We start from the raw sequence: 16,207 nt of genomic DNA on the forward strand, positions 1-16,207 counted from the left end.
GAAGAGCAAGAAGATAACGCGTGAGAGAATAGGACTAATCAAGTGTGACCGTGGAAAAGTGAGTATGGAACTGGAGGAGACAGCAGAGGTACTTAATGAATACTTTGCTTCAGTATTCACTACGGAAAAGGATCTTGGTGATTGTAGGGATGACTTGCAGTGGATTGGAAAGCTTGGAGCATGTAGACATTAAGGAAGAGGATGTGCTGGACTTTTGGAAAGCATCAAGTTGGATAAGTCACCGGGACCGGACGGGATGTACTCCAGGCTACTGTGGGAAGCGAGGGAGGAGATTGCTGAGCCTCTGGCGATGATCTTTGCATCATCAGTGGGGACGGGAGAGCATCCAGAGGTTTGGAGGGTTGCGGATGTTGTTCCCTTATTCAAGAAAGGGAGTAGAGATAGCCCAGGAAATTATAGACCAGTGAGTCTTACTTCAGTGGTTGGTAAGTTGATGGAGAAGATCCTGAGAGGCAGGATTTATAAACATTTGGAGAGGAATAATATGATTAGGAATAGTCAGCATGGCTTTGTCAAAGGCAGGTCAACGAAACCAAATTTCCCTCGGGATTAATAAAGTATATCTATCTATCTATGCCTTAAGAGCCTGATTAAATTTTTTTTGAGGATGTGACCAAACACATTGATGAAGGTAGAGCCTTAGATGTAGTGCATGTGGATTTCAGCAAGGCATTTGATCAGGTACCCCATGCAAGGCTTATTGAGAAAGTAAGGAGGCATGGGATCCAAGGGGACATTGCTTTGTAGATCCAGAACTGGTTTGCCCACAGAAGGCAAAGAGTGGCTGTAGATGCAGACATGGAGGTCGGTGACCAGTGGTGTGCCTCAGGGATCTGTTCTGGGACCCCTACTCTTCGTGATTTTTATGAATGACCTGGATGAGGAAGTGGAGGGAGGGGTTAGTAAATTTGCTGATGATGCAATGGTTGGGGATATTGTGGATAGTGTAGAGGGCTGTCAGAGGTTACAGCAGGACATTGATAGGATGCAAAACTGGGCTGATAAGTGGAAGATGGAGTTCAACCCAGATAAGTGTGAGATGGTTCATTTTGGTAGGTCAAATATGATGGGAGAATATAGCATTAATGTTAAGTCTCTTAGCAGTGTGGAGGATCAGAGGGATCTTGGGGTTGAGTTCATAGGACACTCAAAACTGCTTCGCAGGTGTCAGGGAGGGGTAGCACCTCTGGTAGGGGAACATGTCACATCCCTTTCAGGGCAGTTTGTCCCCAGCTGGAACTCAGCTCTCACCTGTGGCTCCCCGTAGCTGTTTGCATGCGACAGCGGCCACACCCCGGGCAACGGCTTCGACAAGCCGGCTAAACCAGGTGAGGGTAGCCAACGGGTATCAAACTCTCGGTGAGATAGGGAGTTGTCTATCCCGGCATGTGAAGACAGACTCCGGCGGATTAAGCGGACGAGACCAATGTAAGGTCTAATGGTCAAGAAGGCAGTCTCTGCAAGCGTCGTGGAATGCGTAGGGCACGACAAGACACAAAAGATGTCCTGGTCATCCACTGTGCCTAGTCCCATCTCCAGCCATCTCAACTCTTGTCTTGCCACTGGATCCAGATGGGAATTGGGAAGAGAGAGTGAGACTTTCGCTGCACAACTCTCCCTCACTTAAATCCAAATCAAGCGCTAGTCTTGGCATCAGGCAAGCCGGCTGGTGGTGCAGTGACATCAGCGCCAGACTCCAGGAGTGAAGGTTCCCAAGTTCGAATCCAGTCGAGTCGTTCCCAGGCACGCTTTCCATCCGTGCCAGGTTAAGTGTCGAGCTAGCAACTTGACCTTGTAAAAAGTACTAAAGTTGTCGAGGTCTTCATCGATGACGATGGACAAACCTTTTTTAAAAAAATCAACCTTGGGATTGAGTTTAAGAGCAGAGAGGTAATGTTGCAGCTCTTTAGGATCCTGGTCAGACCCCACTTGGAGTACTGTGCTCAGTTCTGGTCGCCTTACTACAAGAAGGATGTGGAAACCATAGAAAGGGTGCAGAGAAGATTTACAAGGATGTTTCCTGGTATGGGGAGCTTGCCTTATAGGTTGAGTGAACTCAGACTTTTTTCCTTGGAGTGACGGAGGATGAGAGGTGACCTGATAGAGGTGTACAAGATGATGTGAGGCATTAATCATGTGGATAGTCAGAGGCTTTTTTCCCTGGCTGAAATGGCTAACACAAGAGGGAACAGTTTTAAGGTGCTTGGAAGTAAGTACAGAGGAGACGTCAGGAGTACGTCTTATTTTGAAAAACACAGAGTGGTGAGTGCGTGTAATGGGCAGCCGGTGTGGGTGGTGGATGCGAATACGACAGGGTCTTTTAAGAGACTCCTGGATCGGTACATGGAGCTTAGAAAAATAGAAGGCTATGGGTAACCCTTGGTAATTTTTAAGGTAAGGACATGTTTGGCACAGCTTTGTGAGCTGAAGGGCCTGTATGGTGCTGTAGGTTTTCTATGTTTCTATCGCTTCCTTTGAGCTGGTCAATTTTATCAACATTGCCTCTTTCACCCTGGCCTTAAATTCACCATCTCTGGAGACAAACTGTCAACTGACATCTTTTATAAACCTACTGATTCCTATGGTTATCTTGACTATACTTGTTAAATATGCTATTCCCTTCTCTGTTTCTTTGCCTCCACCACATCTGTTCCCAGGACGCGGTTTTCTGTTCCAGAATATCCAAGATGACCTTCTTTAAAGAACAAGATTTCCCTCCTCATACTATTGATGCTGCCCTCACCCACATCTCCTCCATCTTCCCTCCCACCATATTAGTGATTGAGTTACTTTTGTCATTGCCTACCACCCCACATCCTCCACAACTTCTGCCATCTCCAGAGGGACCCTACCACAAGACACATCTTTAACCTCCCCTCCACCCCACTTCCACTGGGATTGCTCCCTCCCAGAAACCCTTGTCATCTATTTGTCCCTCCCCAGTAGTCTCTCTCTAGCCACTTTTCCCTGCAAGAAGGCCCAAGTGCAACATAATTGGTGGAAATGTACATAATTCACGACCACCAACATTGAGTGGCTGGTCTGACGTGATGATGTAATTAAGTAAAGGCCTTTTAGCACACTTTGAGTTCAATTTTTTTGTGCTTAATAAGTGAATTGCTACAGCTTTTCTAAAACTTAAAACTCCTCTGCAAAATTCTATATTGGTGACCCTGATGCTTTAGGACCATTCTAGAGTTATTAAACATATTGGCTAACACAATTGCTTTGAAACTGCCAGAGATTTGGGTGCAAAATGCCATTACTTGGTTCATTCAAGTAAAGGCTCAATTCGCACTTTGAGAAATCACTGCCGACAACACTAAATGTTTCTATGTAGTGGTTTCGCTCAGCAACCCCACGGCTGTGAGAGTGGTGAGTTTACTAGAACACCTTCCTGACCATGATAAATACCAATTGCTGAAAATTCATGGATTATTGGGAGTCTGAGCGCGCCAAACAGTTGCTCTCCTTGCCTGGTCTTGACGACGCTTGGCCTTTTGAGCTAATGGCCCACATGCCGTCTCTCTTGGGAAATAACGATCCTTCTTTTAATTTTAAGGAATTCTTCATGCAGCAAATGCCTAGTCAAATTCGCATAGTCCTCACTAATGCACTCGTGATAGACGATAGAGAGCTTGCTACAATGGCTGATAGCCTACAATTAGCCGGGCAGGAATGCATCATTCCTTCTCCTTTCTCTACCTCATTAAGCCCTTCAGCAAGGTCTCCAACGCAAGGATGCTCGCACTTGTGAAACAGATGCTGTCGGGCCTGTGCTTCAACCACGTTCGCTTTAGTGTGAAAGCTAGGAAGTGCTGACCACCTTGTAGTTTCAACAGTGCCAGTGTATTGGGACATCGGAGGTTTGTGAACACCACAGGTTCCAGCCACCAGGGTCATCTACTGTTCATTACAGACAACTTTTCAGGGTGATGCTTCCTGTCTGACACAGTTCCTCAAGTGAGTATGCTGCCAACATCGCCTCAATGACTACAGACCGGTGGCATTGACCTCCCACGTCATGAAGACCCTGGAGAGACTTGTTCTGGAGCTGCTCCGGCCTATGGTCAGGCCACACTTAGATCCCCTCCAGTTCGCCTACCAGCCCCGACTAGGAGCTGAGGATGCCATCGTCTACCTGCTGAACCGTGTCTACTCCCACCTGGACAAGCCAGCGAGCACTGTGAGGGTCATGTTTTTTGACTTCTCCAGTGCGTTCAACACCATCCGCCCTGCTCTGCCGGGGGAGAAGCTGACAGCGATGCAGGAGGATGCTTCCCTGGTGTCATGGATTCTTGATTACCTGACTGGCAGACCACAGTACGGGTGCTTGCAACACTGTGTGTCTGACAGAGTGATCAGCAGCACTGGGGCTCCACAGGGGACTGTCTTGTCTCCCCTTCTCTTCACCATTTACACCTCGGACTTCAACTACTGCACAGAGTCTTGTCATCTTCAGAAGTTTTCTGATGACTCTGCCATAGTTGGATGCATCAGCAAGGGAGATGAGGTTGAGTACAAGTCTACGGTAGGAAACTTTGTCACATGGTGTGAGCAGAATTATCTGCAGCTTAATGTGAAAAAGACTAAGGAGCTGGTGGTAGACCTGAGGAGAGCTAAGGTACTGGTGACCCCTGTTTCCATCCAGGGGGTAAGTGTGGACATGGTGGAGGATTACAAATACCTGGGTATGTCAATTGACAATAAACTGGACTGGTCTAAGAACACTGAGGCTGTCTACAAGAAGGGTCAGAGCCGTCTCTATTTCCTGAGGAGACTGAGGTCCTTTAACATCTGCCGGACGATGCTGAGGATGTTCTACAAGTCTGTGGTGGCTGTTGTGTGCTGGGGCAGCAGGCTGAGGGTAGCAGACACCAACAGAATTAACAAACTCATTCGTAAGGCCAGTGATGTTGTAGGGATGGAACTGGACTCTCTCACGGTGGTGTCTGAAAAGAGGATGCTGTCTAAGTTGTATGCCATCTTGGTCAATGTCTCCCATCCACTACATAATGTACTGGGTGGGCACAGGAGTACATTCAGCCAGAGACTCATTCCTCCAAGATACAGCACAGAGCGTCATAGGAAGTCATTCCTGTCTGTGGTCATCAAACTTTACAATTTCTCCCTTGGAGTGTCAGACACCCTGAGCCAATAGGCTGGTCCTGGTCTTATTTCATGATTTACTGGTGTAATTTACATATTACTATTTAACTATTTATGGTTCTATTACTATTTATTATTTATGGTGCAACTGTAACGAAAACCAATTTCCCCTGGAGTCAATAAAGTATGACTATGACTATTGATGAGAAGGCAAAGAGTGATGGAGCCTCGCTGGAGGCTGTCAACAGCAGCAAGATCCATGACTTGTGGGACATGGTGGGTGACTCCCTACTTCAGTGGGTGACGTTACACATGAAACTTCATCCTGGCTAATCTGGCTAGACTTCTGCTTGGTGCAGATTTCCTGTGTGCATCAGAATTGTTGGTTGATCTTAAGAACTGCCAGCTTGTAAATGTCAAGGAGTTTGGGTCAGTGCCCTGCTCCCCCATGAAGTTCCGCACAACGACTCTGTCAAACGCATGTACCACCACATGTGTTTACTCAACTGCTGGGTGAATTCTCAAACCACACCAATTCCACATTCTCCACGACAGTCATAAAACAAGGGGCTGAGCACCATTTCCATAACTGGTCCTCCAGTCCATGCCCTTGCGTAGACAGGACCCAGAAAAGCTGGCAACCATGAAGGCTGAGTTTGCCAACATGGAAAGACTTGGCATTGTATGCCAGTTGAATAGCCCCTGGACTTGGCCCCCCCCCCATATAATCCCCAAGTCCAATGTCGGTTGCCTCTCATGTGGTGATTACCGACACCTTATTGAACTCACCACCACAGATTGCTGCCCGGTCCCAGACTTCCAAGTCTTTTCAGGACGTTTAGCCAGAAAATCTATTTTTTTCCAAAGTAGATTTAGTTAGACGCTACCATCAGGTGCCTGTGTGCTCAGAGAACATTCTCAAAACAGCTGTGATAAGCCCATTTGGCTTCTGAGTTTCTGTGCATGCCCTTTGGGCTGAAAAATTCAGCACAGACTTTCCAATAGCTGATAGACTTAGGTTTGCTTTTTGTTTACCTGGATGACATACTTGTCATCAGTGCATCCAAATCAGACCATGTATCCCATCTCCACACACTTTGAGAGCTTAAGCCAACACAGGTTGATTAGTAACCCTGCAAAATTCCAGTTTGGGTTGTCAGTCATTGAGTTTCTTGGTCATCACACCTCTGCAAAAGGTTTGAAATCCCTCCCATCAAATGTAGCTGCTATTATGGATTTCCCACCACACTACACTACTAAAAAACTACAAGGCGTTTTTACGTATGGTGAATTTCTATCACAGCTTCATTCTGCAAGCTGCTGAACTTGTGCTTCCCTGTTTACTGTGCTTAAAGGCAATACCCCTAAATTAAATGTTTGACTGGTCAGCAGACGTGACCAGGACATTTGATGATGCCAAACAAGCTCTTTCTAATGCAACCCTAACTGAAGCACCCGCTCCCAATGCACCTATAGCCATTACTACTGACGTCTCAGACTGTGCTGTGGGTGCTGTGCACGAACAGTCAGTCAGAGCTACAAAGTACCCAGGACATCTTAAGGGAGCAGTGTCTCAGAAAGGTAATGTCCATTATTAAGGACCTCCAGCACCCAGGGCATGCCTTTTTCTCACAGTTACCATCAGGTAGGAGGTACAGAAGCCTGAAGGCACACACTCAGCGATTCAGGACCACCTTCTTCCCCTCTGCCACCTGATTCCTAAATGGACATTGAATCTTTGGACACTACCTCACCTTTTTTTGAAAATACAGTATTTCCGTTTTTGCACTTTTTAAAAAATCTGTTCAATATACGTAATTGAATTACTTATTTATTTTTATTTTTTTTCTCTGCTAGATTATGTATTGCATTGAACCACTGCTGCTAAGTTAACAAATTTCACGTCTCATGCTGGTGATAATAAACCTGACTGAGCTGTGTGGCAGCCGATCGCCCTCTTCTGCTGCCAGCTCCATCCCCCGAAAGGAAGTTCAGCGTATTTGACCATGAGCTTCTCTGTCTCTATCTGGCTGCCCACTGTTTTTGTTCTCTTTTAGAGGGTCACCATTTCATAGCACGCATTGAAATAGTCATCATGCATGTGATGGCCAAAAGATCAGGCCCTTGGTCTGTATGGCAGCAGGTGGCCCTACATATCTGAGCTCACAACTGATATGCCATATATCAAGGGGGAAAATAATGGCATAACTTATTGCTTCTCACGGCCAGCCATCAAGGCCATACACATAAGGGTTAACTATGCCGGCATGGCAGCTGACCAAGGTACTAACCCAGGCTGACAGAACAGCAGTCACTGGCCTGCATTTGGCTGCCGTTAAGTTCCGAGAAGCTGGGGCTTCTCTCCTGTGTGATGTCGCAACCAGTTGCCCTTATCTCATCATGCTTGCAAACTGGAGGTGGGCCGATTTAGCCTCCATACATGTCATGTCACATCCGGGCTGGAAGGCCTCACACAATCTGATTGCACTAAAGTTTATTTGGCACTGCCTCAGAAAGGATGTGCATAATTAGACTGCAGCTTGTGTGAAGTGCCAGAGGGCAAAAATTAACTGTCATGTTCATGCGCCATTGGCACCTTTTGAAGTCCCTGATGGTCTGACCTGTCAACGTGGATCTTGTGGGCCCTCTTCCCACCCATCCCACAGTTTCATGCACCTCCTTACCATGATGGACCATACCAGCAGGTGGCCAGAGGTTGCCCCCTAGTGTCAATGATGGTCGCAGACATAGCTTGGGCATTCATCAGCATCTGGGTTGCTTGGTTTGACACCCTATCTGATATTTCCTTTGACAGTGATCCTCAATTCATATCAAATCTATGGGCTGCAATAGCCCAGATCCTCGGTGTTAGGCTACATCACACCATGGCATCACTCACAGTCCAATGGCCTATGCAAGTGGTTTCACCTCTCCTTTAAAGACTATTCTGAGGGTTTCCCTGACTGATGAGTGTTGGCATGATCGTCTCGTGTAGGTACTGGTGGGGCTCAAAACAGCTCAAAAAGAGGATCTATAGTCGTCTGTGGCTGAGTTGGTGTACGGACAGACATTATGAGTGCCAGGTGATCCCATTCCTGATGCCACAATTATCCAATCACCTGGTTGGCCTCACAACAGCATTCTACCCTCCTCAGTAAATTCAATTCCTTTGCACCTATTCTTATCTCCCATCATGCCATATAGCACTCTTGGGTTCCTGTTGATCTACATTCATCCTGTTTGTTTTTGTGTGCCATGATGCACAACAACATCCCCTTAGGCCCCCTTACGGTGGTCCGTTCCGTATTTGGAACAAGGAGGAAAGACTTATCATAGATGAGAGGGGTAAACCTGAATGTATTTCAGTAGATTGCCTTACAGCAACCTACCAAGGTTTAGAGCATTCTGCTACTATGCCCCTGACGAGACCATGAGTATGTCAATGCTGCTGTTGGCGAGCCAGAAGCACCTGCTGTTCCTCCATCCAGGAGGATAGGATCCGAGCTGGGCTGCTCGTCTGAGCTTCAGACAGGCTAACAATGCCGGTTTTAGTGAATTCTGGGGGGTGGGGGGGCCTCTGTGGGTAGTGCAATTGGTGAAAATGTCCTTAATTCACAATCATTGGCATTGAGTTGTGGTTTCACTTTAAGAGGCTGGTCTGACATAACAAAGTGAAAGCTTTTTAAACACATTTTGAGTTCAGTTTTTTGGTGTTCAATAAGTTGGCATGGCTCCTCTAAAATATAAAATGCTTCCACTATTTTACTTGCAAAAACCTACACACCTGCCCCTACACCTCCTCCCTCACCTCCATTCAGGGGCCCAAACAGTCCTTCCAGGTGAGGCAATACTTCACCTGTGAACCTGTTGTATTCAGCACTCCCAATGGGGCCTCCTCTGCATTGGTGAGACCTGCTATAAATTGGGAGACTGCTCTGTCATGCACCTCTGCTCCATTTGCCACAAGCGGGACTTCCCAGTGGCCAAACATTTAAATTACAATTCCCGTTCCAACCTGTTGGTTCATGTCTTCCTGTTATGCCAAGATGAGGCCACCCTCAGGGTGGAGAAGCCACTCCTTGTATTCGGTCTGGATAGCCTCCAACCTGATGGCATAAATATCAATTTCTCCTTCCGGCAGACAAATTTCCATACCCCACCCCTCTCTATTCCCCACTCTGACCTTTTACTTCTTGTCACCTGCCTATTACTTCCCCCTGGGCCGCCACCACCTTCCCTTTCTCCAATGGTTCACTCACCTCTCCTATCAGATTCCTTCTTCTCTAGCCCTTGACCTTTCCCATCCACCTGGATTCATCGAACACATTCCAGCTAGCCTCTTTTCCCTTCCCGCACTTTTTCTGGTAATGCCCCCCTTCCTTCTCTGTCCTGAAGAAGTGTCATGGCCTGAAATGTCGACTATATATTCATTTCCACGTATGTTGCCTGACCTGCTAAGTTCAGGTCGGTAGGCAGATGTGTTTCTTTAATTACCCATCTCTAGTTGCCCTTAAGAAGGTGGTGTGTTGCCTATGTAAACCACCACAGTCCTTGTAGTACGGGTATACCACAATGCTGTTTGGGAGATAGCTCCAGGATTTTGACCCAGAGCTGGTGAAGGAGTAGCAGTACATTTCCAAGTCAAGGTGGTGAGCGTCTTGGAGGGCAACTTCCAGTGGCTGTGTACCCATGTTTTTGCTGCATTGTCTTCTAGTTGGTAGAGGCTGTGGGTTTGGAAAGTGCTGCCCAAGGAGTCTCAAGGGCATTTCAACAGATGGAAAGAGAGGCCAAGATGTTTAGCAAGGGAATATATTTAACTTCAGATTTTGGCAGCTGAAAACATTAATTTGGGTATGCTAAAGCTACCAGAAGCATAAGTGTGAAGCTATCTAGGAAGGGTATAGCTGTAGCGAAAGATAGGAAAGGGTAAGAACAAATGATTTGAGAGCATGGAAGAGAATTTAAAAACTTACAAAGCTTAGATTAAAGCCAATATGGATCATCAAATACAGGGATGATGAGTGAAGATGATTTGATGCAACTTAGGACACAGGGAACAGTGGCATGTTTACAGAGAAATAATAAGCGCAGCCAGGCGGTGTAACAAATCCCCAGATGAGAACTTCAGCAATAGATAACTTGTTAGAGGAATGGAGTTGGATTAGTTGACTAAAAACAAACTCCTGGAAAAACTCAACAGGTCAGGCAGCATGTGTGAGGCAGAGGAACAATCAATATTATTAGTATATTGACAGGAATAAGTGGGTAATTGCCTATCAGTATTTTAGAAGTCAAATTGATTTTATTTTCTACAATGTTTTGATTGTAAATATACCCAATGCCTTGGAAAAGCTAATTTAAGAATAAGTTCCCTTAAACTCCAATTAAATGAATCCATATAATAGCAGGGCACTTATCAATAGATGGAGTGCAATATTAATGGAAAATATGGGGCTAATTAAGCATTAGCTTATGTTCAGAAATAGCATTGTTATAAAATTTATTCTGTGTAGCTAGCAACAATGGTTGTATATTTACATTCTTACATGGGTAAAGTCTCATAAGGGAACTGCAGCATCAAGGCTCTTCCTAAATTTCGCATACCAGAACCTTTACTGCATCTTTTTAACCTGGACCATCAGTGCGAAGAACTACTCTGCTTACTCCCTCACACAATGACTCTCGCATTTCCAGTAAGTCTTCAACAGGGGCAGCATAGTGGGTAGAGCTGCTGACTCACAGCTCCAGTGACCTGCATTCAGTCTTAACCTCAAGTATTACGTGTTGTATGTTTTCCTTGTGATCGTGTGTGCGTCTCTGAATACCCACATTTCCTCATTAATCACAAGGTTGGTAGGTTAATTTATCACCATAAATTGCCCGAGGGTATAACTGAGTCATGTTTCTTTCTCCAGAGATGCTGCCTGGCCTGCCAAATGCTTCCTGTATTTTCTGCATTAATGAGGTTCAATCGTTAATATCTGACTACTAACCCCTGCCCTCCAACCCCCAGCTCATAGAAACTGCAGACAACGTTTATTTAAGTAACAAAGAAAATCAGTAAAAGTCCAAACACAAATCCAACTGGTTGGCTGCTAGTGACTCGTGGTGTTCTGTAGGGGTTGGTGTTGAGCTTGCTGCTTTTAAGGTTATATGTTAATGACCTGGATGACAGAATTGATGGTGTGATGGCCAAGTTTATGGATGATACAAAGGTAGGTGGAGGTGCAGTTAGTGTTGAGGAAATGAAGAGTCTGCATAAAGACTTGGACAGGTTGAGAGAATAGGCAAAGAAGTGGAAGATGGATTATAGCATAGGGGAATATATGGTCAAGTGCTTGGGTAAAAGGAATAAAGACGTAGGCTTTTCTAAATTGAGAGAGACTTCAAAAAATGGAGGTGCAAAGGAACTTGGGAGACAGTTAACTTTGTAGGTTGAGTTGGTCGTAGGGATGCAAATGCAATGTTAACATTCATTTGTGAGGACTAGAATATAAACATTCCCTAGCCATTCCCTTTAAAGAATACTTCTAAAATCTGTTCCATCATCAAGTTTTCTAGCATTTTCAATATTTACTATTTAATTTTCATCTTACCTCTTTGTTCTCGTCCTCAAATTCCTTGATAATTTTTATTCCATTTTTCTGGTTTTCTTCATTTGCTTCTTGCAAGCATTCTAAAAAACAGCCCACTTCTTTATTGCGTGTATTGAACGCTTCAAGTCCATATTTAAAGAGCTTCTGGCAAACCCCGGTGAACTCAACCTTGTATGTGGCAAATGGTCAAAGATGTTCTCATGTACATAAAGGATGGCATATTGCATTTTCTATAATGTGGACTTGGCCAATAATGAAGTTCAATTCTTTAATTTTGCCCCTGCTATTCACCTTCCAACACCCAAAGTCCAGACAATGGATGCCTGCAACTAATTCCGCTGCTGACCTGTCAAATATAAAATCTACTCATAATCAAACGAAGGACCCCAAGGCCAGAGACAAATTGCTCAATGATACAATCACCACACAAGGGTTTTCTGCCATGGAATCTTTTGTTTAGTAATTTTATACTGTCCTTGGTCTTAACCTCCTAAAAAGGCCTAACTTTCAAGTTTAAAAGCCACTGACAAGTTGCTACATTAAAATTACATCTGGTTCCTCATTTATTTTATTTTATTTTTTTTTTTTTTAAAAAGAATAAATATTTCAACTCTGAAGAATATCCCAGTTGCTCAGAAAGTTTGAACGCAGGCAAGTACTAACCCAGAACAAGTCCTCTTAACATTCCAGCATGGGAAAAGTGAAGCCTTGGTGATAATCAATGTTGAATGGCTAGTATGCAGGTTTGGCCTCAAGAGTAGTGCTTGGGATTTCTCTGATGGCATTAACCAGGACAAAATTGATCTTGTGTTCAAATTTGAAAACTCAGTATGTTAAAAATTGTTGTGAGGCTCAAGCAACAATGGTGCCCTTTTAAATTGCTTCATACATCCTTAAAACCTTTGTGAAAGGATATTGTTCCACGAATTCTGATACTCCAGGTAACAGCAAAAGTTTTGGTGCTTCAAGATCTTCTGCATACATGCTGTTAAACAGACCAGGCCCATTCAGATATTCTACATATGCATCCTAAATATAGAAAGGGAACATTAAGCCTAGAAAAAGACCTCACTGCACAGCACTATAGGTAACTACACATCTATTCTGCAATTTCAACTTGCAATGAAATGAACAAAGAATTACAGTGCATTTTAAGTATTTGCAATTACATTCTGGCTTGGCCTCACTCAAGTACAATTCCAGTATAATGGAAACCACTAGTCCACCTACTATGCAATGCTTGCATAATTCTCCCACCCTACTGTTCATTTTTACGCAAATTTAACCTGAATTTTAGCAGCAAGTCTTACAAATTGACATTATCCATTTCAAATTACATGGATGAAATTGATCCCTTTATGTTAAATTTTCCATTTTATGGAGTCTTCTTTCTTTTTCCATTTTTATTCTTAACTTTGAATCCAACAATATAACTGACAACTAAAAGGAAAGCTTGGAAAGGCATGAGAAGTACCATGACATATTTCACTGAAATTGAAGTCAGGTGGGTGCAGCTCATCATTCAAGGAGTACTAAAGGAATTAATGCTCTGAACTAGCTTTGAAAATGTGAACATTCTTGATCTAAAACAAGTCATGTTGAATTTTATCTATATGATCATATTGGAGGAACAATTTTTCATTAACTGAACGGAAACACATCAGGTATTGTTACATTCAAAATTCACTTGAAGAACTGAAGAACCAAGATTAACATAATGGACTAGGTTTGTTTTCCTTGAGGCAGAAAATGCTGAGGGAATACCTGATAGAAGTATACAAAATTTTGAAGGGCATAGAAGAGGTAGATAGTAGGAAAGTTTTCCTTTAACAGAGTTGTCTAAAGCATGGTTTTATAGAAAGGAGTAAGAAACTTAGAATGGAATTGAGGAAGAACTTTCTCATCCAGACAGCATTTAGATTCTGGAATACACTGCCCAAGAATTTACTGGAAGCGGGTATTCTCACACATTAAACAAAAATCCAGTGAAACACTGGAATAACTAAGGCACAGAGTTGGTAAATGGGTACCTGATGGTCAGCATGGACATGAGCCAAAGAGCTTGTTTCTTTAATGTACGACTCTACAAGCAAAGGATGAAATTCAAAATTAAGCTAACTTCCTGCCTTTGGTGATATATTTTCTGTGTGATCATGGGGTATCCAATAATGTAATCATAATACACTGGGAATGCTTGAAACAAATTGGACTCTAGTTTCTTTACTGTACAGTGAATGAGTAAGAGTAACTGTGCATTTGTCCTGTACTTACAGTAAGCTACTGCTAATTCCGAATATCTTACTTTAGTTACTCCAGGTGTTATATCATGATTGGATAGTCAGATTTCCCAAATGGTTAATGATAAGCCGAAACTGACTGGTTGCTTAATTGTGAGAACATGGTATGATTACATCTTATCCTAATTTCATACAACATCCACAGACACAAATAGTTTCCAGCAGTGATCTAAACAGTGCTTGAAGAAATGCATTTTATGTTATGTTACTGCAGATGGCGGAATCTGAAACCTAAAAACTAAATGCTGGAAGAACACAACCACTTAAGCAGTATCTGTGGAAAGAGAAACCAGTTAGTGTTAGAATCTTCCTCAGAACAACATTTTCTGTTTTTTTTTGATTTTGATGTTTGCTTTTGGAGGGTGGCTGAATCCAATTTTAAAAAATCTAATAATGTAACTTATGAGGAATGAGCTTCTGTTAAATACTTAAGTGAAGATTTAATAGTTGTTTATGTTGCTTTATGGTATTAAAAGTTTACCTTGTGTAAAGCCAGCTCTTCTTCTTCCAACCTTATCTTTTCAAGGGATTTAAATTCCAAATCTTCTTGGTGTACCAAATTCTCAATAGAACTGTAATGCATTTGTAAAGCCTGTTCTTTCTTTAACAAACAGAAATATGTTTTATGATATTTGTAAAAGAATGGTTTCTTAGTTTTCATGTCGTTACTGGGAGAACATGCAACAGACAATACCAGAGGTCAGGATTGAACCCAGTTTGCTGAACCATCACTGCACCACACCTGTTGTGAAGACCTTTCAGAAATGAGTCAGTGTGTTCTGTTTTCTTTGTTCTCTCTTAATCAGCTACTGTTATTCTCCCAATGCAGCAAGGAGGTAATTACTCCAAAGTTTCTACAATGATACTATCAAGACAATTATATCCAAAATAAACATAAAATTAGGAATAGTGGTAGGCTACTTGTTTCATCAGATCTGTTCCACTCTTTAACAAGATCATGGCTGATTTGACTCGAAGCTTAACTCTGCATTACAGTTTATCCATGCTAACTTTTCACCCCTTTTCTTATCAGACATCCATCTAAACCTGCCTTGAAAATATTCTAAGATTCCACTTCCACTTCCCTTTGAGGAAGAGAGTTCTAAAGACTAACTATCTTAGGGGGAAAACTGTACATTTCATCCCCATCTTAAATGGGTGATCGCCTTAGTATTAAAGAGTGATCCCTGGTTCTAAATTCTCCTGTAAAAGCAAATACCCACTAAGTAAGGAAACCATAATATACACAGTACTCCAGAGAAATACACACAAAATGCTGAAAGAAATCAGCAGGTCAAGCAGCATCTATAAAAGAAAATAAGCTTCCACCCTCCCACCTTCCCCTCACCTGGCTTCACCTATCACTTGCCAGCTTAAACTCCTTCTCCTTCCCCTTCCCCTCCCCCACCCACCTCCTTATTCTGGTTTCTTCCTCCTTCTGTTTCAGTCTTGGCTTGAATCATCTACTGCTTATTCCCCTTCATAGATGCTGCCTGACCTGCTGAGTTCTTCCAGCATTTTGAGTGTTTTGCTCTAGATTTCAAGCATCTGCAGAATCTTGTTTTCAGTAATCCAGAGGTGGTTAACCAATGACCTATGTAACTGAAGCATAACCTCTCCACCTCTGTAAGCAATAACAGACAACATTATTAGCTTTCCTAATTACTTGATATTGCCCTTTGCAAATCATGCACTAGGACACCCCGATCTCTCTGCATCTCAAAGATCTGCAATCTGTCAACATTTATCATGTGTTTTTAAAATTCTTTGCCAATATTGACAATGTCACATTTTCTCAAATTACTACTCCATTTGCAGACTTTTGCCCACCAACAATCCCAAATGATGCCCCAAATGTCCTCATCAAAATTTTCGGGACGAAGCAAAGTTATGATGGGGCCAAATTGCAACTCCTTTGCTTGCATTCAGAAACAGCTCTATTTCTATCTTTGATATCTCCTTTTCCCCTTTTCAAGGTTCTTTTGAAGACCCTGACCTGGAGCTACACTGCGATTTCGGTTCTTTGCGGGAATGGAACCTGCTCTTAAGGCTTCATGACTGGCCACTTTTTGATATCCCATGGAGGTGACCTGGAAGACAAGTGCACTTTCAGGGTGCCGGTTTCTCATGGCTCTGGAGACGTGCTGATTCTCAGCCGGTACCCCTATCTAAAGGGGCGCGGGA

General features: G+C 43.3%; 1 protein-coding gene across 1 annotated transcript in view; it reads right to left on the minus strand.

Annotated features, from left to right (window-relative positions):
- The window catches only part of drc3 (dynein regulatory complex subunit 3), a 50,218-nt gene that overhangs the window by 20,149 nt on the left and 13,862 nt on the right, over positions 1 to 16,207 (minus strand). Inside the window, exons 6-8 of the mRNA XM_063057362.1 lie at positions 14,505 to 14,624; positions 12,640 to 12,755; positions 11,727 to 11,898 (exon numbers count right to left, since the gene is read on the minus strand). Coding sequence (XP_062913432.1) covers positions 11,727 to 11,898; positions 12,640 to 12,755; positions 14,505 to 14,624 — 408 coding nt within the window. The remainder of the gene's footprint in view (positions 1 to 11,726; positions 11,899 to 12,639; positions 12,756 to 14,504; positions 14,625 to 16,207) is intronic.

This window comes from Mobula hypostoma, chromosome 9 (genome assembly GCF_963921235.1).
Source record: "Mobula hypostoma chromosome 9, sMobHyp1.1, whole genome shotgun sequence".
NCBI classification, from domain to species: domain Eukaryota; kingdom Metazoa; phylum Chordata; class Chondrichthyes; order Myliobatiformes; family Myliobatidae; genus Mobula; species Mobula hypostoma.